The 22,663-nt window shown below is 40.1% G+C and overlaps 1 protein-coding gene across 3 annotated transcripts in view; it reads left to right on the top strand.

The window, feature by feature from the left end:
• Nucleotides 1-20,926, top strand: part of LOC102225878 (LIM domain kinase 1) — a 50,340-nt gene extending 29,414 nt beyond the window's left edge. For 2 of the 3 annotated variants that reach the window (XM_023351605.1, XM_023351607.1), the window contains 13 exons: nt 10,436-10,545; nt 11,382-11,597; nt 11,727-11,832; nt 11,970-12,175; nt 12,268-12,454; nt 12,698-12,784; nt 14,094-14,225; nt 14,335-14,394; nt 14,679-14,744; nt 15,032-15,200; nt 15,317-15,372; nt 16,484-16,641; nt 17,384-20,926. In XM_023351605.1, coding sequence (XP_023207373.1) covers nt 10,436-10,545; nt 11,382-11,597; nt 11,727-11,832; nt 11,970-12,175; nt 12,268-12,454; nt 12,698-12,784; nt 14,094-14,225; nt 14,335-14,394; nt 14,679-14,744; nt 15,032-15,200; nt 15,317-15,372; nt 16,484-16,641; nt 17,384-17,552 — 1,722 coding nt within the window. In that variant the 3' untranslated portion in view covers nt 17,553-20,926. Of the gene's footprint in view, nt 1-3,564; nt 3,881-10,435; nt 10,546-11,381; nt 11,598-11,726; nt 11,833-11,969; nt 12,176-12,267; nt 12,455-12,697; nt 12,785-14,093; nt 14,226-14,334; nt 14,395-14,678; nt 14,745-15,031; nt 15,201-15,316; nt 15,373-16,483; nt 16,642-17,383 lie in introns of those variants that run through there. The other variant, XM_023351608.1, reaches the window with a different exon arrangement.
• The last annotated feature ends 1,737 nt before the right edge of the window (nt 20,927-22,663 follow it).

The raw sequence follows: 22,663 nt of genomic DNA, 5'->3' as shown, positions 1-22,663 counted from the left end.
TAATCAGGTGTTTCCACATGACCCAAAGCGTCCTACATTAGCAGTTTTCTGTACTTTCCATTGTGATGCTTCACTTTCAGTTACTATCGATCTTTGGAGTTATGCCAGTTTTGGGTTTTTTCCTTTGTTTCGCTTTCATAATTTTTTTCTGGTGCAACAAAATGTTTTGAAACAGAAGGAGGAGGAATTCAAGACCTTTCTGCAAAATCACAAGCAGTTGAAAATCCTTTGAGGGAACTTTGTGTTTCCTTATGAAACTCCCCAAAACATGGAGAGCGCTAACATCAGGGAATGCACCTCTTTTACATACAGAGTCATTTTCTGAACATTTTACAATAAAGTAAAATGGGCTGACACATTAATGAGTGGGGTATAAATGTTAACTTTGTAGCAGTTTTGGGTTGAATCCCAAACCATTGTTTGTCATTGGTGGTACAGAAATAATTGCCAGATGTTTTGCTGAGTCAACATTAAATGGAAAGTCCCACATCTACATTTGCAGCTTACCAACTCCCACCAGTATTACGAAGCTGTGTGTAACTAGAAATCTTCCTACTGTTTCTGTAAATACCTCCTGGTTGGTTTTGCCTCCAACTAATCACACAGCCATGTGTTGTTGGGAAATCATTTTTTATCTTTTTGCAAGAAATGCTGCTCCTTGTGAGATTGTAGGAACTTTTTCAATTGTGCAACATGAGGGATGAATGTGATTTGACCTCTGGGAGGTCGGAGGCCCACATCACATACAGTCGGAGGGTTCAGCGTGCTGGGCCTTTTCAGTCAATCGCACGTCAACTGTATGGATCAGACGCCATAATTTGATCAGTTTTTCCATTCTGTGCTTCAGTCAGAGACCCACATTGACTTCTCATTTCCTCCCATTGGTGTGGAAACCATGACGAAAGCGGCAGCCTCTGTAGGCTGAAATCCCCCCTGAGGTGTAGCTGTGGGCTGGGCTGGTTTCACTTCTGACCTCAGAAACAACAAACTTGACTAAACTCACACTTTTGCTTTTTTACCATGCAAGTAATTGAATTTGAAGTCATGGATTATATGGGGGGGTTTCTTCTTGGTAAGGAAAATTCAGTAGATTTAAAGAGAAGTGGAACAAACAAGTGACTGCACTAAGTAATACCTGTTTTGCAGCAGTTCTTAAGTCTTACATCATTGTGTCATACCAGACAAACAGGAGATCGCCCAGCAAAACAAGCATAATGAGGTTTTATCGGAATGAAATGAAGGAAAAACAAACGACAATGCTTCCCTTTATCTGAAGTCTAACTCTACAAAATAAGTGATTTATGAGACCTGAGTCTGCATCGGATTTAAATAGCAAAAACATTTATCCCATGTGATAAAAGGAAGCCAGTAAGTGTGGATCATTTGGGTAAATTATTAATGTTGTCGCCTCTTTTGGCTGTTTGGTTGTCATGGAAACGCATTGTATAGTACACACATTTCTTGTCACACTCACAGAGGTGTGTATGTTATCATCTTAAGGGTGTGTTGGATTCATCATACTGTGAAATTTGGTGACCGTTGATTATTTATGTTATCAACGGACATCTTTTAAAAAATAGATATATATTTCTGTTTTGATTTTCTTTTCCAGAAATGTAGTTACACTTCATAACACCGATACATCTTTAGTTAATCACTTAGAGTAAATCTTTTAACACCTTTCACTTATCAACACTTAAAGTAAGGAGAAGAAAAGCCTTTAAATCCTACACAATAGCCTGTTATTAACAGAGTACAAAGTATGGAGATTACCAGGTTTTAGCTACGAAAAGAGACATGAACCTTAAAGTCTAGACTTTAGAAAAAATGGCTTATGAAAATATTTTATCTATAACTCACCTTACAGTACTTAAATTAAATCTCATTTGAGTTTTTCAACCTAACTGCTGTTGTAGTCAATAGAAAACCCTCGTTGAAAAAGAGAAAAGTTAATCATGGCATTTTGACGTATCACATAAAACTCAAAATTATTGAGTGAAAATGGAACAAACAGGTTTGGTTTGCTTGTATTGTGTAACTTGTTGAGTCCTCCTGATACCGGCGCACAAAGTAAAACAGAAAGAAATGAAAAATGAGATTAGCATCTGAGTTGTTTTATGGCTCATGTTTGTTTTAGATCGGATCGATTAGTCAAAGCAGTAGTGGTTGAGTCTGGGTGTGAAGAGCAGCTATCGGCTGCTAGTTTGATTCCAACTTTATCCTAAATGTTTTCACGTATAAATATATAAATGTACAACAAAGTTCAACCTGGTCAACTTTGTATGGTTGAAACAGTCAGATTAATTACATTGGCTGTCCAGCCTTCCTCCGTTGATGTCTGGATGTCTCAGTCCAGTTTCTGATGCAGCGTCCAGAACTCCCACAGTAACTTAATAATGGTCCAGCAGCCTGGACCAGTACCTGGACTCTGTCTCCACCACTTTATCATGACAACCAGCAGGAAGCACACAGAGTTCATTTGACCTTCTATTAATAACCTCACGCTTCGTCGCCGAGGACGGGGTCAGAACCCGCTGGACCGCAGGACATGTTTCATTTCTGTGATCTGTACAAGTAAAGAAAGAGAAAACCGTAATTAATTAGATGTACTTTACAGCACTAGTAACTGAATGTTTGCTTTACTTTCAAAGTATTTAACCCTGCTGAAAACCTAAACGTAAGATGAAGAGGCCACTTAAATTACAGTACTATTTTGTTTCATATGAAATCCGTCATTTCCATTCACATGCTGATAGTGAAGCTACTGGGTTGCAGTGATGGCACAGTTACTTTAAAAAAGTAACTTTAATCAGATTACTGATTGATTACTACTTGAAAAAGTAACTTAGTTAGAAGACTGATTACTTGATTTGGAAAGTAACTACGTTACATTTAAAGTAACGTTTTAGTTACTTTCAGCAGCTGCTAACAACAATGGTGTGAAAAAGTTCAAAGTTTCGCAAGGCTTTCTACTCTTGCTTTTCTTAAAGTTTGGTGGTTTTATTTATTTAGCAAGTCTCGACAAAACAAGTCGTCCCAGCTCTCGAAACTATCAGAAAGAGATGTCACTAAAAAACTGAAAATTATAAAACACTCTCATAGTTAGATTGCGTTTCTTTCTTTTTTTTGTTAAAAATTGGCGCAATTTGTGTCTCTGTCTGTTTAATAGTTTTGAGATCTTGTCGGGTCCCGTTGCTGCCTGTTGACTCAAACCTGATCTGTTGTCATTTGGTTTTGTCTGAATGATTCATGGGGCTGAGAGGCTTAACAAACAACGAAACGTTATTTTGAAAGTAGTCAGATTGTTGATAAGAAAAAAGTAAAATAAAAAACAACAACAACTTACAAGCAGCACCTAAGAAAACCATTTAAAAAAAATCCCACACAAGTCTCAACATCCCAAACAGATTACAAGAAAATGTGTGTTTTTGATGAGGAGATTTCTGAAGACAACATCAGGGGGTGTGTGTGGAGGTGGAGGTGGAGGTGTGTGTGTTGGCTGCATCTGGCTGGCGGGCGCATGTGCCAAGAGTGGGCGGGTCCAAACAGGAAACGATGAGGTCATTGCAAAAAGTAAGAGGGTAGAGGGATGGGTGGAAGAGCCTGGAGGAGGGACATTGATTCAGAGATGAGCTAAGCTGCAAAGGCGTGGGCTGCTCCCCTCTCTCTCTCTCTCTCTCTCCCTCCGTCTGCAGCTCTGTGACTCCGCTCGGCTCGGCTTGGCTGCTGCCAGTGTTTTGTTGTGACAGCGAGGGGAAACGCTTGCCTCAGTAGAATGAACTAGAAGAGCAAGGAGGAGACTCCAGCTCTCGCTGACATGGTGGGAGACTTGTTTTTCTGGAGCTTCTGCTGTCTCAGGCTGTGGAGACGGGATAAGAAGGTGAGGACGGTCACTGCTCTCACTTCCTGGGTGCCTTTTGGATCATGTGTAGTATTCATGGACGGGCCAGGACGCAGGCAGGCTCACGGAGGGGGCGGGGGACGGTCTGCCGGGTCGCTCTCCTGCATGCGTTTTAAAAATTTAACGCTGAATTCAACCCGTGATGCTGCATTTTGTGGGTCATTTGAAAGTAGGCCACTGTATCACTCTAAAACTACAGTCCTGCTCTATTTTTGCTTTATTGCGAACAACTGACGGGACATGCCTTCCAGTTTTAGAAGCTCCTCATTCTCAGCTATCTGACATAAAAGTACAACTTTCAGGGTATTTTTTTAATTTGCCGCTTTCTAAACACAGCGATGGGTTTCCTCATTTTACCACAGTGGATGTGGGATCTGCAGAGCGAGAAGCCAGAATTCATTAGAGGAGGCCTGTGTGTATCTACTGTGTTACTGTACTGTTTGTGGTGGAAGGGGGTTTCCATTCAGGGAGCATCAATGTGGCTCACTGTCTTCATTCCAGTTCTGTTTCCCTAAATTATTCCCACAGCAGCTTAAACGTGTGAGCAGCGCTCTTGGTAAACTTTGTTTGACCGTCTCTCTGCTCAAACAGTCTTGATCACAGCTTTCTGCAACATTTTAATCATATTTATGTGAATGTAAGCTCTGTGGAGTCCCTTTGATATGTTTATTTTTCTTGGTATTTGGCAGTTTTTGCTTTCTCTCTGTGTGTTATGTCATATAGAGCTGTTTTTGTTTATTTTTTTAGTTAATGAACATAAAGTTTATAGGATCAAAAGAAAGGTAAAGCAGATTAAAAGGACCAGCGATTGAGTTTGCTCTCAAACTGCAGATGAATATATGAGCTAAAGTCAGTGTTAACATTTGGTGCTAAGGTCAGTGCTGTTATTTATCTTATCAGTACTCTTCTCTGGAGTCGAGTAGAATGGAAAAATATTTTGAAACCTACTGGTTTATTTTCATCCTTGGTTCCCCTTTTTGTCGCAACTCATCTGTTTTTATATAAATAACTGCATGACTTCATCTTTTTAAGGCTTCTTCTCATGTTTGCGGTGTGCTCTGCTTCAGTCTGTTTTCCAGTTGCAACATTTAATCCACAAGGGAATTGTGAAATTACGTGGGGAATTTGAAGAATGTCACGGTGGAAAGTCTGAAATAAAACTTTACTAAAACGGGAACTGAACGACGCGCTTAGAAACATGACTAATGTAAGAAATAAAAATAATGCATTCAGGAAATGTATGAATAACGAGGAAAAATTCAATAAATTAACTTCACATTAACATCACCAAATACCTAAATTATTAATAAGTACTGCATATTATTCAATTTTAAAAGAAATTGACGATGGTACAACCCAGTAGATAAGCCAGGATTGGAAACCCTAGGAAGGTTGATGGCATAACATTAAAATAGAAATTAATTGAAAGATGCAGCTCATAAACAGAGAAAGTTTGACTTCAACAACAAAGGAGAACAAGATGGAAGACAAAATAAAAGACGAAATCAATCACAAACCTTAAAAGTGGTTGCAGGTTTGGATATTGTTTAAGATATTTTATTTATTTATCTATTATTTATTTAGCTATGGACAATTACAAATACAGTGGAACTCCAATTGCTTTGTTTTAGTGTTAAAGTAGCTTTGCTGATTTTCAACACAAGTCCACAGGAGACTTTTGATAGATCAGAAAACAAAAACAGGAGAAAAGTAAAAGAAGTTAAAATCTCAAGCAGCAAAGTTGGGCCAGTGTTCAGAGACCCTTAAACACCCATAAAAATTACATCTCAACAAAAAGCCCTTCTGTTTTGCTTTGAGCTGTTTTTGACTTTTGCATTTTCCATTTTTCCCAATTTACCAGAAATCCGCTCAAGACAATTCTGTAATGCTGTAGAACTATGATTTACAGCCTGCACTTTTTAAACAGTTTAGCTTTAGGTGGTTAATATGCCATCATAAAGTCCTCAGAATAATGCTTAAGGAATCAGCAAATTTCATAAATTCTTACAAACTAAGAAAACTTTTGTGCCCAAAACTGGTGATTTAATGGATCTTCCATCACCTTTGCAGTTTTTCTAGTCGATTAGAAAACTGCAGTCAACGGCTCAAGTACAGCTGGCTTTTTGAAAAATGATCACAAATAATTTATTTTATGCTCATGGACAAAATATTTTAAAAATGTTTTAAATTTGGACCAGTACTTTAACTTTGTAGCCGTTAATGGTATTTATTTTCTACAAATATGTGGATCGGTGTTGAAACAACACCATTAACTTCACTTAAAACAAAATTTAGGATTTATTTTAAACTTAAATTTTATTTATGGTTTTTTTTATGTACAGTTGTAATTTTGGCTGCTGAATCTGTTAAAATGGACAAAATCCATGCTACCTAATTTGTGTTTCAAATTAACAAATTGATTGAAGTTCTACTTTGGACTTAATGAAAAGAAAATAGTCAAATAGATTTTTCAGAATTCATGCTCCTTTTAACTTAAATATTTTAGCCCTCCCAAAAAATGATTTTATTGACAGTTTTGTGTTTTTAACATTTCTCATAAGGCTTATTTGGTCAATTATTAAAGTGAACTCTCAATAGGAGCTTTTTGTTTGTTTGTTTGTTTGTTTTATTAAATTTATCAAAATGAAAAAGCCCATCGACACACAGTATCTTGTCCAAAAGTTTAGTAAAGATAGGTAAAGGTTCTTGGCAATAACATGAATTATTTTCTTATTCTTTCATTTTACGTTGTGTTTAATTGAAAGTTTTTCACATAAAATTGTTGCTTTAAAACAAACAATGCAAAATTAATTTGTGTTTTTTTGTGCAAAGTGGAAAGTAACCAGCAAGTCAAGGCCTTATAAAAATATAAAAATCTGTGTTGGCTAGCAAAAGTCTGACCAGTTAAATCTCTAAGGACAATAAAGTTAAAAAACAGTAACTGTTTCCGTATAATTAAATATCCTGAAAACCATTTCTGACTATTAATTGATGCAAAGGTTGTGGAAAAAGTGTTTAGCTCACACTAATAAAGTTGATCTGAATGCAACCCCCCCTGATTTAATAAATTAGCCTTTCATCCTTAAGGTTATAAATTTGTAGTAGAAATGTATAAAGATGCCTTATTGTTGTTCAACAGTGTGAAATGTTTAGTCGTGCACCGTGTGGACTCACAGGACCGGAGGGGCGAAATCAGAATAGTCTGTGGTTTGTTGTTGGAGGCTGATTTTGGTCAGAGATGGAGATAAAATGAAGAACCACAGTAAGAAGCGTGATGATGAGCTCATCCACATTAGATTCACCACAGACACAACACACCCGCAGAGAAAGACGGTAACATCCGGAGGAACCAGACATGTGATGCTCCGTTTTCAGAAAGATTCTGATCACGTGGTTGAAATTAGTTTTATTTTAATTAAAATACGTGAGTTCTCTTCATCGCCCTGCTTTGGAAAGGAAGGATGTGTTTTATGGGAAGGGAGCAGCTGTCTGTCTTTAAATGGGTGTGTGTGCCCACATGGCAGACAAATGGCAGCCTTAGTGACAGGCTGAGTCGAGCCGACACCCTCGACGTCTCTGTCCAGCTGTCCTCTCTTCCTGTCCTCCTTCTTTACAGGCCTGCACCTAAAGTGACGCAGACAGGGAGAGGAAATACACATATATCCATAAACAAATGTGATTCCCAAAGTAATGAAAGGAAAGTTGTTTTCCTTCTTCCTCCATTGCGTTCAGATCTCCGATGTCACACATGGGTCTGTTCAGGTCAGATCCAGGCTCTGATTTATGAATTTATTAGATTTCTGTTTCACTTTTATGCTCTGATCATAAAGGTTGGTTATTCTGTCTCTTCTGTTTTTTGAGGTAGACAAAAACGAAATGCATCACGTCAGATTGTTCTTGTATTAAAGTCACATGATGCTTTATTGCCACTGTGCTTTTTTAGAGGGAGTATTTATTAAAATAAACACTTTGTTTCTGTGAAGCCTGTGAGTTATCAGCTTATGTTGACCCTTTTCTGTCCACTTTTGGTGTCATTTCTGCTTTATTATTAACACTGTTTCTGTATTTTTGTGAGGAAGGGCAAGCAAAAAATGGACCAATTACAATCCCCAGTCAGTTTCTCAGAGTATTTCTATTTATTTGCGTGATTTAAATGCTTTAATTTAAGGCTTTTTTTCTTCAGGACACAGTTGAGGAAAATTCAAACTGGCTTTCGTGGCCTTTGTGTTTTTTATTCTGCAGAAAAGCTAGATTCACAACATGTAGGGTAATTAGATGGATTTAACCTCATTGTCTTGTATGCAGAACTCCCTTGTTAGCCTTTCTTTACGTCATTAGCAATGCAGATTGTTGCAGTTGATTAGATCTGTTGAAGGGTTGAAAAAAAGATTAAAAATCTGCCTCTGAAAGCAAAAGCTGAGCGCAGCCTCCAGGGAGGAAACGGCTCTGGTGGGCTCAACCTTTGGCACTGACCGCTGCTGCTCATGTTTAACCATAGGCCCTCATTAAGTGTTTGAGTGAGTGCGTTATCTGCATTGACGAGCGACCGATTTACCTGAGAGAGTTGAAGGAGGTCATTAACTCAGGAATGTGGACGAAAGAGCCATTTAATCAGTGGTTTCAGCAGAAGAGTCAGCAAGAAGGTGCAAGCTTATTTGAATGGCTAGAGTTAGTCCACTTTGACGTATACCTATATCGGCTTCGATAGTCCAACTGGCCTGAAGGATTTTATCTAGCAGGTGCTTTTGTTCAGTAAATAGGGCCATTACCTTATCAGTACCCTGGTAATGGCCTCAACGCATCTCACAGTTGCACAATAGACTTAGACTTCGACTTCGACTGACTTTGTTGTCATTTTCAATGCACAGGGTGTATAAAGAACGAAATTTCGTTGCATACGGCTCAGGATAATGTTTGAAGTTCCAATGTTGTGAGTAAAATAAAAGTCTGATGGCAAGTAGGAAAAAGCTGTTTCGGAACCAGGTGGGCCTGCACCGGATGCTGCAGAACCTCTTTCCAGAGGGCAGCAGGGAGAACAGTCCATGGTGGGGGTGTGAGGGGTCACTGATGATGTTTCGGCCTCAGGACACGCATCCTGCATCGATGGTTGACCTGACACTTCGCCCTTTTGCCTGAGCTGGGTGTGGAAGGTTGTTGCCGAAGCAGTTTCTCCTTGTGTGCCTTCTTCTCACTCACATGAGAGTTACCCAACTCTTTTGCAAGCTCAACCAGGAAGTCCACCCGTCTCTCCTGCACCCCAATGCATGCCTGATAAAGCACATGTGCATTCAGTGCTGCCATGTCAATCATGTTTGCCAGGTTTGCTGACCAGCTGTCACATAGTGATGGAACCTTGGTCACCCCCCGCAAGATTATGACTGAAATAAATGCCATTAGTTCTTGTGAACTAAATAGGTGAAGCAGTCACCTATTTATCCTCCACAGCACAAAAGGCTGCATGCAAATTTGCATGTGCAAAGTCTCCCAGATTTCTTTTGCTTACACTTTTTGCATGATTTTTTTGAGGTGGATCAACACAATTAATTTGGTTAGTTTATTTCTAAACTGTCATGTTATACCCTCTTAGCTTTATTTCAAAGAGAAACATTACTAATTTCTTTTAGAAAAACCTTTGCATATTTTTTGAAACAGATTCTATGTTTTGCAAACTCTATGTACATTTGGCAAAATGACCTGGATAATGCAGCACAACATCATGGATCAGCTGCAAAAGGTCACATCTCTCCAAAAACACTTCATGTATGCTTCAAAACTAAACTGAAGAGCACTACCTACAGGAGACCTGATCTCCTGCTGGTATCATAGATACCCACCCCCAACATGGACTATTCACATTCCTACCTTCTGGCCTGACGGTCAACGACCACATTTACAATTGAAGAAGGGATGCTAATTTGAGCCATCAGAGTCGTCAGGGTGGACTCCGGCCTATTGGCCCTGCTGAGCCGATATGGGAAGGACTCGAAAACTGTATCATCCTAGTGTTAAAAAGGTGCTTAGTAAGTTGTTTTTTTTAAAGAATGTTTTAAATAAATGAATGTTATAAACAGCTATTGTACTGCAGAGGGTGTACTTTAAGTGCTCGTTTTCTCCCCAACACTACAGTTAAAGACTTGTTTGATTATTTTAGCTGTTTTCTGCGTGGAGAACAATCAGAGATGTGAACGCCCAGCAGAGCAGCATCCACACATCTGTCAGCGTGAATCATTTCCTCCTGCCCTGCTCTGTTTTTATAGCAGTAATTCAATTGCACTTCTTGTTTACAAAACTGCCCCCAGCTGCCGCAGACATCTGGCTGCTGCAAACTCGATCTCGGATCTTGCAGCTCTGCTTTAACCCCGGTGACCGAACCTCACCCTGCTTCCCAGATCGGCCGTAAAAACCTCACGCAGCTTGTAACTCGCCCTGCTTAAAAGCTTTTCTTGTCAGCAAGTTGCTTTTTATTTGATCAGTGAAACAAGCAAGCACCTTGTATAGTTTGAAGGAATAATTAATTTTCTTTTCCCCCTGCAGGTTGCAGGAGAACAGAAGTATCACCCAGAATGCTTCAGCTGTCTGAACTGCAGGGCATTTATCGGTGATGGAGACACATACGCGCTGGTGGAGAGATCCAAACTGTACTGGTGAGCATCCACCACATCTTGCTGCATTTAAAACCTTAACCTTCAAGTGTCGAAATGGTTAAAACGATGCTTTTAAATAATTTTGTTCATGACAGATAAGAGGTGTGAGCTTCATAATCCTGTCTACGTTTTGTATATTTGCTCAAAGCCGCGTTACCAGCGGGGATGTTTGAGTGTGACTGTCACAAGACGCACGCTTTCAAGCAGATGATTGAAAATGAAACTCCCAGAAGCTTCAGGCGCTCTCCAGTCTTTTCCATCATGCTGCTTCATCGCGATGGCATCTCGCCTCACAGGGAGGCACTTTTACCTCGAGTCATGACCAAGAAAAAGAAAAAAAAAAAAGGTCAATCAGCAAGTAACGCAACAGCTGTGATCTCACCATTACTGAGTCATCCTGAGATCCAATGAGGCCAATGGTTTCTACCGACATTCAGTTTCGACAGCCGGCTTGTTAAATAGGTTTTCTACAATTTAAGTTGAAAGTGAAATTACATAGGGAGCAATAAATGCAGATCATAAATTACTCTGTAATCATACATTAGGTTAAGACACAGCACTGATCCCCTCGTAGGTTAATTCCCAGCACATTTCTTATACACAAAACGTCTCGTTTGTTGGCTTTCGAAACTAAGTTGCTCACGTTGAAGGTCAGCCTCCACACAATGATTGCACAGTGAACGCCATGTGCTGGAGCTGGATCTCATCAACAACATGTGATGCTTAAAACACAGATGTAATGAGAGCTCGGCTTTCTTTCACATGGTTTCTCGCACCCTGCAGAGCCGCTTTTCTCAAGCCTTCGATCATATTCCCCGTCTCTCTTCTGACTGCAGCGGTCACTGTTACTACCAGACCATCGTGACGCCCGTGTCGCTGCCGGACTCGCCGCACTCCCGGATCCCGCACACCGTCACGCTCGTGTCCATCCCCCCCTCTGGCGAGGGGAACAACGGATGCAGAGGGCGGGGCTTTTCTGTGGCGATTGACCAGCCGCTCAGCCCCACCAACGGCTTCAGCCCGGAGCATGGGCGCACTGTCAGGGTGTCCCAGTGAGTGTCAAAGGGTTTTATATTTCATTTAGTCTTACTTGTTTCCTTCTACTTCTGACTTTGCTGTGTGTTGTTTCTATCCTTTTGTTTAAATGTGCTTATTGTCCTGTTTTCTTGTGTTAACTCCAGAGTGGATCCTGACTGCATCAGCCCAGACGTAAAAAACTCCATCCATGTTGGGGACAAGATTCTGGAAATCAATGGGACGCCCATTCACAACGTTCCCCTGGATGAGGTAGAAACTGCCTTCAGGATCTTCCCTCTAATGTGTTGCAGCTGTTTCAGTGAAAAGAGAGCCGGGTTATACTTTCTAGTGTTCACCCAGTCCACTCTGAAGTTTGGTCTTCATGTGAACCCTCTCTTTTTCTCTAGATCGACCTGCTCATCCAGGAGACCAGCCGGCTGCTGCAGCTCACCATCGAACATGACCCTCATGCTCAGGAGGGAGGCTCCTCGGAGGCCGAGGATCAGGTGGACGGCTGCCTGTTCACCCCGGTGTCGGACAGCCCCAGCCCCACCCTGCCAATCACCCAGGCCCCCAACCCTGACATCAGCAACCTGAAATCACGCATAATCACGTAAGAATAGCTGTTTTTTAAAAACAAAATGCAAATTATGCAAATGCAGTGTGGACTGTAGTCAGATTGTCTTTATCTCTTGTCTCTCTCAGGCGGAGCTGCAGCATTGATAAGTCACCGGGCTCCAGCAACGCAGCATCACCCGTCTCACACAGGAAGGACATCAATCGGTCAGAGTCGCTCCGGGTCGTCTCCAATCGGACTCACCGCATCTTCCGCCCGTCTGACCTTATCCACGGAGAAGTCCTCGGGAAGGGATGCTTCGGACAAGCCATAAAGGTAACCCTGTTTATATATTGCACATTTCTGCCAAATGTGGGCATACCTAAAGCCTCCAGAAGATGGCAGCATTGAGAGAAGCTGGATGGAATCTCAACGCAGGAAGGGAAGATGTTGGTTTTAACACTTCATGGACATTTTTTCAGTTCTCATGTCGTCATACAGATGAATGAACTCTTTACGGTTAATGCTCTCCCTTCCTGTCGCTCATCTCTGTCTGTACATGGCTGTGTCATGTTGCAGGTGACTCACAAGGAAACAGGGGAGGTGATGGTGATGAAGGAGTTGATTCGTTTTGACGACGAAACACAGAGAACATTTCTGAAAGAGGTGAGCGCAGACCTTACAGGGCAGGTTAGAGGTTTGATGTAGAAGATTCAGTATGTTCACAATTAGTTTGAGCACAACTTTTACAGCAACACATTACTGGTCAGAAGCAGCAACAAGGTGCAATTTCAGGGAATAAGCGATGCCTTGCATAACCTCTTGTAAAGTTTAAGAGGGGGAGTGCTTTCATTCTCTTCTCCCACAAATGACAAATTTTTCTCTCCCACACAAAACCTTAACGCCTCCCTAGACTCTTAATTAATGTTTAATTATAACAGAGAACAAACATTTGGACTTCTGTCGCACTATTTTATCCTTTTCATAAAACTAATGTACTGTGTCTTTACTAAAATTACAATTAAATTCCCTTTAATATGGCCAGAGGCAACAAAAAGAATGTTATTCCCCTTGAAGATTTTCACCTCCAACATATTTTATTGGGATTTAATCTGGTAAAACAGCATGAAGTACTGCATTGTTGTAAAGTTAAAGTAAAAATACTTATCTAAAGAGCTGGTTATGGATTTGTTTAGTATCATTAAGTTAATACACAGATGAATTTGCTTCAATCTACACCGACCCATTGTGGTTCTGGTTCTATGTTGTCTGATTGTGGGGTAGACGTTTTAATTTCCAGTGTTTCAAATTTAATTTGTAACATACTTTTTCCTTTTAAAACCAAGCCTCATTTCTTTTCTGCTATTATGGGTTTCTCACATAAATTGTTAGTTTCTGGTTTTAACATGGCAAAATAGAAAAAGCTTAAACGGTACGGACACTTCATTGTGTCTGTGTCCATTATGTTTATTTAAATAGCAAGCAGACATCCAAGACCTCAGGATACAGTCTGAATTTAGCCTTCTGCTTAGTGTTTCATCCTCAGTATTGAAGCCTCAAGCACCTATTTATCAATGTTTCTGTGTATTTATGTGTGTGCTTGCAGCTTTTAGTAAGGGCTTGCTTTGTACTTTCCCCTGCAAGTCTCACATTACCAGGTCTCTTTTAATTTTGCTTGCAACAGGAAGACAAATGCTTGGTGTAATTGTAGCCCTAACCTCTCAAGCAGTAACAATGCCCAGTCTGAGAAGTCTGCGGTTGTGGCACCATTTGTAGCAACCTAATCAGTTTATAGTTACATTAAATGTGATTAAATGAACAAATGTGTTTGCTGTACTGAAGTCTTAACTTGCCTTTTGCTTTGGATGTTTATCGTCCCAGGCATTATATAAAATGCTTCAGGCCGACATTACTGTTGACTTTTGCTTTTTTTTTGCTCCATAACTGAAGTGACTGTTTGTTAATCCGTCCTCAGGTGAAGGTGATGCGCTGCCTGGATCACCCCAACGTGCTCAAGTTCATCGGAGTCCTGTACAAAGACAAGAGACTCAACTTCATTGCAGAGTACATAAAGGGAGGAACCCTGAGGGAAATAATCAAGAAGATGGTAAGAATGACATGGGATGATATGTGTTATAATGAAATTATCTGGTTTTTTCACCCTTAACAGTTTTGCCTGCTGAAACCTAAAATTTAAGTGCAATTTCTATTTGCAGGACAATAACTTTCCCTGGAACCAGAGGGTCAGTTTTGCAAAGGACATTGCTGCTGGAATGGTGAGTTCAGAAACGATCTGATTCCAACAGCAGCAGCACAAGGTGCAATGACCACTGCTGCCTCCCTCTAGTGGTCAACGTAGAGCAATACAAGCCTTGTGTAAATCGTTCCTGTAGCTCTCACTAAAAGTGTTCAGAAGCTTGCAAACGTCAGCTTTTTTTGTTTTGTTTTTCTCAGAATGAGTGCAGCTTAATTTTACTTTTCTGCTTTGAGGCAACTTTTGATCACCCAGTTTAATTAATTATTTTTATTTTCCCTCTCCCCTCTTTTATCTGTCTCTTAGGCATACCTGCATTCAATGAACATAATCCACCGGGACCTGAACTCGCACAACTGTCTTGTCCGAGAGGTAAGGAACGTTTACTCCACTCAAATATGTCTGTGCTTACACACCTTTATTGTTTAAGTGTGTTAATATTTTGTGCACTAACCTTTTTCCATGCTGAAAAACAATTTAAAATGTACAGATTAATTTTGCTTGACCTAACAGAAGAAAACATTATACATAAAAAAAGGCATCTCTGAAAACCTTGAGTTAAAAAATCCCAACCACTTTGCTAAAGCACAATATTTTGAAGCTTATATCTTGACTATCACACTTACTAATAGCACTTTTTGGAATATCTGCTCATTTAGGACCACACTCTGGTGGTGGCAGACTTTGGCCTGGCTCGGCTCATGGTGGACGATAAATGTGAAAATAAGCTGACGCAGGGAAAACTGTCGGGCCTGAAGAAGCCCGACCGCAGGAAGAGGTACACGGTGGTGGGGAACCCCTACTGGATGGCTCCGGAGATGATTCATGGTATGATATACAGCAGAACATGTGGTAATCTAAATAATCCTGACTTTCTCTGTGCGTTTTTCCTGCTGATTTATGCTAGTAATTTATATACTAACATTATTTTATGTCCTGTTTAGGCAAAAGCTACGATGAGAGAGTGGACATCTTTTCCTTTGGTATTATGCTATGTGAGGTAAGTAGCTGTTTAGCTTGTATAAAGCTAAGAACTAATGTGCAATAAACCTGAGCATAAATACTTTTATCTGCATGTTTGGAATTAATAACCTTTCTCTGCCAACCAAAAGATGCATCAGTTTATAAAAGATAATTTCCCTTGTCCAATATTTAGGATCAGAATGCAACATCCTTGCAATGAACCCGATTTTAAGGCAGATTTACCAAAATGTCTCCAATTGAGGCTTTAAAGCAGACAGGAGAAACACCCTGCTGATAAAAGGAGATGTGATTGATGCTTTTTAATAGTCTGTTCAGTGGCTGGCAGCTCCGACTGAGTACTGCTGTGTTTGGCTGACTTTTTCAGACCCTTTAAAAATAAAAAGTTATTTTGCCTCAGAACATGTACCTACCAGAATCTGTGGTCCGCCGCTGCCGTAGGACAACTGCAAACCGCTCCGTCCTTCTGCACAGGAAGGAAGGGTTGTCCGTGGATGCAGTAATTAGAGGTGGTACCAAGTGCACTGAGGGTAACCACGCTGCCAGTAAAGGGCCTCATTTTAGTCGGTGTCCGGCAGTGGAGTTTGCAAAATGTGAGCCCTAGTAGAAAGTTTGACTCATCATTTTTTCATTTTTTGTTGTGTCTATTCTGCTTGAAAAATCTGCCATTTTGGCGACTTTTGATGGATTTTGTCAACATTTCAAACTCATTAAATGCATTTTCCATTTCATTTTATGAGGGAATAGTTTCACTCTGCCAAATTTCAACGTCTCTAAAAGTGGAATACATTTTTTCCAGCAGCCCTGCTGAGTTGTTGGAAGGGAGCCTGGACACACATCATCCTCCTGCTCCTATGATTTGGGCTCATGGGTTTAGTTAAGTCGGTCAGAGGCCCCAGACTATGACTTCTCCAGATGGACAGCATTTTTCAGCGACTGTGTGAGGGATTAGTGAGCAGTAGAGCAAAGCCTTATGTGGCGACTGACAGACAGATTGTTATGGTCTGGCGAGAGCAATCTGCTTTAGTTGGGAAGGATTTACTGGTTTCCAGTAGAAACTCTTCAGACACCTCCATCTTCAAATCTTCTCACTCGTGTTTTTAACCTTTTCCCTGTTTTGCCCTCTGAAGATCATTGGTCGGGTCAACGCAGATCCAGATTACCTCCCCAGAGCGATGGACTTTGGACTGAACATTTCTGGCTTCCTGGAGAACTACTATCCTCCCAATTGTCCCCCTGCCTTCTTTCCTATTGCTGCTTTGTGCTGTGACCTCGATGCAGACAAAAGGTCAGAAATCTCCCAAAAAATGTGCACTGAAATCAGACTTAAAAATATTTCATTACCTGGGATTTTGTTTTATTGGGAAAGTTTTTTACCTGTTTTTACAACCTTTTCAGACTTGTCTGTAGAGGTTAAGTTGATTTCATTGTCCAAAAGCAATAGATACGCAAGAATCACAAATTAAATATCCAAGAACAAAAAAGGTTATAGCTTTATGAACTCAGCTTCAATTCATGAATTGAACATTTGTATGGTGATTTGTTGAATGAAGAGGGGAAAGTTAAAAGAAATGTAGCTGAACGCATCAAGTTTAAGACCCATCCATACCTGCAGTTTGCCACAAATAAGAATATGAAGATGTAATTAAAGTAACTGACTATCCAGCATATTTTAACTTTTCATTTTTGACCAGCATTGTTACTCTTCCTAATCTCCCAGTGACTATCTGATCAAAATAGTCTAAGATTATTCAAAACAAAGTGAATGGAAGCATCGGAAAATCTCACCTTCTTGGTCTAAATGTTCCTTTCTGCTCGCAAATCTGCTCTTTCGATATATATTTTTTAAAGTTATGTATCTGTTATATATGATATTTGCTTTTAAGTGACAACATCTACAGCAGCACAAAACTCTGATTTCTAAAACTACTTAGATGGAGGAATAAAAACTGTTAGAAAATTCTGGGTGAGAAGGGCTTTTGATGATGAATCCAAAGGTAATTTTTCCTTGTGCCCTTTGAACTTTACAGACCTGCATTCTCTAAACTGGAGGAGTGGTTGGAGAACCTCAAGATGCACTTGGACATTGGTCTGCCGCTGATGTCTGAACTGGACCAGTTGCACAAGGCTTTCTGGGAGCACCACAGCATCCCGCGCCCTGACAACGGCCTGCACACTCATCCGGAGCAACCCGAGTGAAGCGCCGCGAGAGGTGTGGCAACGTTGCAGTTGACCCCTCAGGAGACAGTGACCCACCCGCCTCGGGCGGCAGAACGCTGCTGGAGGAGACTTTCTAATGGCCCGTCACGACTGAAGCAGATGACACTGGTTTTAGCTGGCGCAGGCCGGATGAATAGACTCAGGGGGAAAATATGAATTTGAAAAGCCACCAGTGTGTGATGCCTGCACGTGCACATACACACACATTCTCACTGCAGCTGCTTCTGAAGCTAAAGTAAAATATATCATATGCAATCAGAAACAAATTTTCATGTAACACTTCAATCACATAGATTTAGCAGAAGTGGTCCCACTAGAGAATACTTACTGTGCTTTTTACTGTAGTGTGTAACTTCACATGCAAAACATAGCAGCAAATCTTCAGCTGCGTCGCTTCATGTCTCCTGACTGCATGATGCAGTTTGTGTCTACGGACATTTGCTGTGTTTGGTTTTCTTTTGGATCTCAGAACAGAATTTATTAGAAGTGCAAGCAAAATGCAACGTCCTCCCAGTATCTGAGGGACAGTTTGTAGACCTTCTTGTACAAGTGAAGTGAAACTTTTCAAGCTTTAAGTATCCAATTGACAAATGCATGGCTGTAAATAATGCTGCCAGGTCAATTCCCGCTTCAGTGTGCCCCTCTGACCCCATTCAGTCATGAACCACTTGGAGTTGCCCGTCTCTCCTGTTTATACTGTAGCACTGAATTTATGGTAAGGTACACGTCCTACATTTGGTACGTCTTCTCTCCATTTAGAGAGTTCTTAGTGCATCCCATTGACATTAACACTCAAATACATTATGTGTACATAAGCGGCAAATTTGTAAATGTTTTAAATATTGAAAATGTACAGACATATTTTATATACGTACGTTACATCGCCATATTTTTATTGACTGGCCAGCTAAAAGGAGACTGGAGGTATCACTGCAGTTAAAAAGGCACGGCAGAACTATTTTTTAATTTACGCGTTGTCACTGTGTCAGGGTAAATGCTTTGAGACCATCTTCAAACACCTAAAAACCTCTGCTATACATTATTTTAAAACAAACAAAAAAAACAACCTGAGAACCAATTCTGATAAATGTACGCATTCACTTTTCAACCCTTCTGCAATCAAGTCAAATGTTGCTGCAACTTTGCAGCTACAGTGCCTCGATGAGTATTTATACCATAAACCTTTTCACAATTTGTCGCTTTAGTTTGGAAGGATTTACTGGTTTCCAGTAGAAAGGCTTCAGAACCATAAACTTTAATATATTTTATTGGGATTTTAAGTTGATGAACTAGTTGGACTTGTCTCTACCAACTTTGCGCATTCACCGACTGAGATCTTTACCCATTTTTCTTTGCACAATAGCTCAATATCAGTCAGATGCCAAGTACATGGTATTCAATTCATTTCAAAAACGTCTTATGAATCCCAGAGAAAAAAATGATTAAATAAGATATACATTTTATAGATATCATCAATTTTCTCAATTGGATTTGGGTCTGGACTTTGACCTGTGACCCATGATAAAGCTGTAGCTTTGACTTTATGTGTAAGGAAGTTTTGCTGCTGAAATCCTCTACTTTTTCACAAGAAAGTCCCAATTTAAAACATTGAAGTTTCTGTTTGTGTTCTGAGAAAGTATGAAAAAACATGAGGGGTGTAAATATGTTTGGAAGGCGCTGTACGTATTCTGATCATCTCTATTCCCCATCCTGGAAAAAAAACCAATAATCCATGCTCTCATTTCTGATGTACTGTATCATAGTGAAGGTGTTACATCACCAGGTACTGCCTCATCATGTTCCTGTCTGTCCTCCTGAGGATCGACCCCACTGTTTGTTTACATATAAGAGCTAGCTGTACTGTAAATATCTCTGTATATACGCGGCTGTCTCCTCAGAAATAATCTCCAGCACTGTCAGACTTCTGCGGCACCTTCTAACAAACCGTCTCTCTGTCTTTATTCTGCGAATCTTTTAGTTTATTTTAAATTTGCTGCATGATGTAGTGGCCAGGTCTTCGCCGCTTTTACTACAAGCTACTTTAGTCTATAAACATTGTGGGGTTTTTTCTTTAAATAAGTAAAATACAAATTTGGAGTAAAAGATAAAAATAAAAAAAAGTCAAGCAAGAAAAGCAGGGCTGAGTAGAAAAAGTACAAAAAAAATGTGTTTTTCTATGTCGACCCTCTGAAACTCTTTTGTACACATTTGAGTACTTTTGTTTGCACTAACTGGCCGATCTGGGCCGTGTCTTCTTGTTTCTTTTTCTCTTGGGCTACTTGTGATAAGGAAAATGATAAATGTGAGTTCAGGTTGATATTTGAATGCAAGCCACTGATGGAGCCTTTCAACTGTTAAAAAAAGGGGATCTGGTAAGTTCACCCTCTCAGTGGCAAATTGAACTTATTTCATTATTTAGATGCAGTTCAAATTGAATTAAAATCATGTATGCCATGCAACATAGTGCTAGGCGCAGAAAAAGCTAGCTGGGTTGCATTTTAGAGATGAAATGCTGGTGTTTTTGCTACTGTGAGGTTGTGATGACCCAGTTCTGCCTGCCGTCTACAGACTGGCTCTTTGTGAGTGCTGTTCTGTGCTGTTTCTGACTGCTTGTGATGCCCACAGAGGCTGCAATCACTCTTTCTGATAGCTGAGCACTAAAAACCTCACCTCTTCCTCACCTTAAATCTTTTTGGCTCAGGGCCGTAATTTCTTCTGGAGCTTTTTCCTCAGATCTTAATAAGTACCCACCGGTAACAGTGAGACTGGAAGAGCATGTTAAACGCCTGTCACTCTGTAGGGGAAAAATTAACAAACGCCCTCCCCCGTTTCTCACATGCATGCACACACAAGTGGCTCCGTATTTCCTCCACCGCTCCTGTCTGAGCCATGTCGAGCATGTTCGATGTCAGCCAGGACGTGTTGATCACTGAGAATGTCGCCGCAGCTCTTCTTCGCAAAGGATCGTTACCTCTGAACAATGCTGTGCCTTTGTTGTAAGCTAGCCTTGCCAACGACTCGAAAACATGAACTGATTTCCTGTTGAGTTTTTATTTTAATGCATCAGCCTGATTCAAGCGAACTGAACATCAGAGTTGACACCATGACCTGTAAGATTTCATCTTCTTCTGTATCATATTTATATTTTCAGGATCTCCATTGTGAGTTTTGATACTTTATTATTATATTCTTTTTTTGTCTTATTTAATTTTTTTTTTACACAAGCTGTGAAAAACGATTCTGCACTTTAATCCTGACCATTTGGACTCTGAGGAGGTTACTGTGTTTTGTTTTTGTTTTTTTTTTCTTTATTTTTTGTCACAGCTGAAAATAAAATGATGCTTCTTAAACAAATTCAGATGTTTCATGTCTTCCTTTTGCTTTAAAACAAAAAGACATGGTTATATCTATTTACAAAATGTGCAGCTATATCACAAAAATATTCATACACCTGGCAGATTTGGGTTTAAAGTAATTTTTTTTATGTTAACAGCATTTTGAAGTGGCCAAGATGGAATAATAATAAGAATGACTTAATTGCTGTAATGCCAGTGAAAATACTTCAACTGATTGAGAAGATTATAAGCAATTTTCTGTCATTTTTTATGAAATATAAATAAAAACTGATTATTTTTTTAATGCTTCTTTTACATTCGTTTGCATTTCCTTCCAGATCCAAACTACTTGACTGAATGAAAATCCTGGCAGCAAAAGAACCCAGACAGAACAGTACAGCTGGGATCCTGTGGGATTTCCAGATCCAGTCCAATAAAAAGGTGACGGTTAACCAAACAGGGCATTGTGGTGGACAAAGCAGAAAAGAGTGTTGTAGTGAAGTAGCAGTCCCTAGTGATGGCAACATCAAGAACACAAGAAGCCCGACAAACACCAGGGGCTAAAAGAGGAAATGGAGACGCTGTGGAGAGACCTCGGTGGTTCCAGTGGTTGTGGTGCGCATGGAGCCGAAACTCCCAAACTGGAGCAGTCAGTGGCTGCAGCAGATTCCAGGGAACGACCTCTGTCCAGAAAAGGACAGTCGTAGGAACAGATGACATTTTTCAAGGAACCCTCAATCAAACAGCTGCCTGGTAGAAAACCTGAACTCGAAGCAGAACGTCCTGAGTGGAAAATCCATCCAGAGTGATAAACGCAGTGCTTCTGTTATTCCTGCTCTAAAAAACAGGTGGGCGTGTTTAGAAACTGACCAGCAGATGTCAGTCTCTACTGTTATATTTAAACGGAAACATTCATATTACCTTTGACGTCTTCTCAAGAGCCAGTGTCCTTAATGTGTGAAAGAAAAATCCTTCAGGATATCTGAAATGTTCCTTTTGACTGCAAAAAAAATGAATTGCTAATTTTTTTATATCTGATTGACACCTGGGCAGATCACAGATCAAAATTTTAAATATTATAACATGTGCACATATTTATACCTATGATAGTTTAAACAACTATATCTAATTTTTGATTGAATCATTTTATATTTCGTGTGCAACAGTCCATTATGAAGTAATTTGAACAGACACTATGACTCAGATGCACCACAGTTTAACTACAGAGCAACGAAATGTCAGCCTTTGTTAACCGACTTTGATGAGTAAAGCAAATACTAAACAATACTTTGAAATAAACACATTTTGGGGAAAATAAAAAATAAAATTATTTTATCTAAATGATCGCATACATAAATATTTAATTCACGACTTATTTACTGATGTAGACACAGAGTCCTGGGTGGATGGATATAAAGATCAGCCAATAAATGTTAACATTGTTTTTTTTTTTTTTTTTTAAATGCTACTTTAAATTCTTCGTTTCCTTTTGCATTTTGAAATGTTGAGATCTGAAAATATAGTTTTGTGACTCATAACAGAAAGATGAGATCGGGTGTTATAACGGACTGCCGTACATGATTACACACTACAGTATCCATATCTGGGTTCTGGCGGTCCAGTTTCCTTCAGGGCACACATACACGTGATCATGCTCCCATCTCGTCCACGTGCGATTGTTTTCATTCCGACGCTGCGGCTGCAGAGGCTGGTGCGTCATGACGTCACGGAGCCAGCGGGCAGCAGGCAGGCAGG

This window comes from Xiphophorus maculatus, chromosome 18 (assembly GCF_002775205.1).
Source record: "Xiphophorus maculatus strain JP 163 A chromosome 18, X_maculatus-5.0-male, whole genome shotgun sequence".
In the NCBI taxonomy this organism is placed as follows: Eukaryota; Metazoa; Chordata; class Actinopteri; order Cyprinodontiformes; family Poeciliidae; genus Xiphophorus; species Xiphophorus maculatus.
Note: the sequence above shows the minus strand (reverse complement) of the source record. Positions and strands in the feature narration are given on the sequence as shown.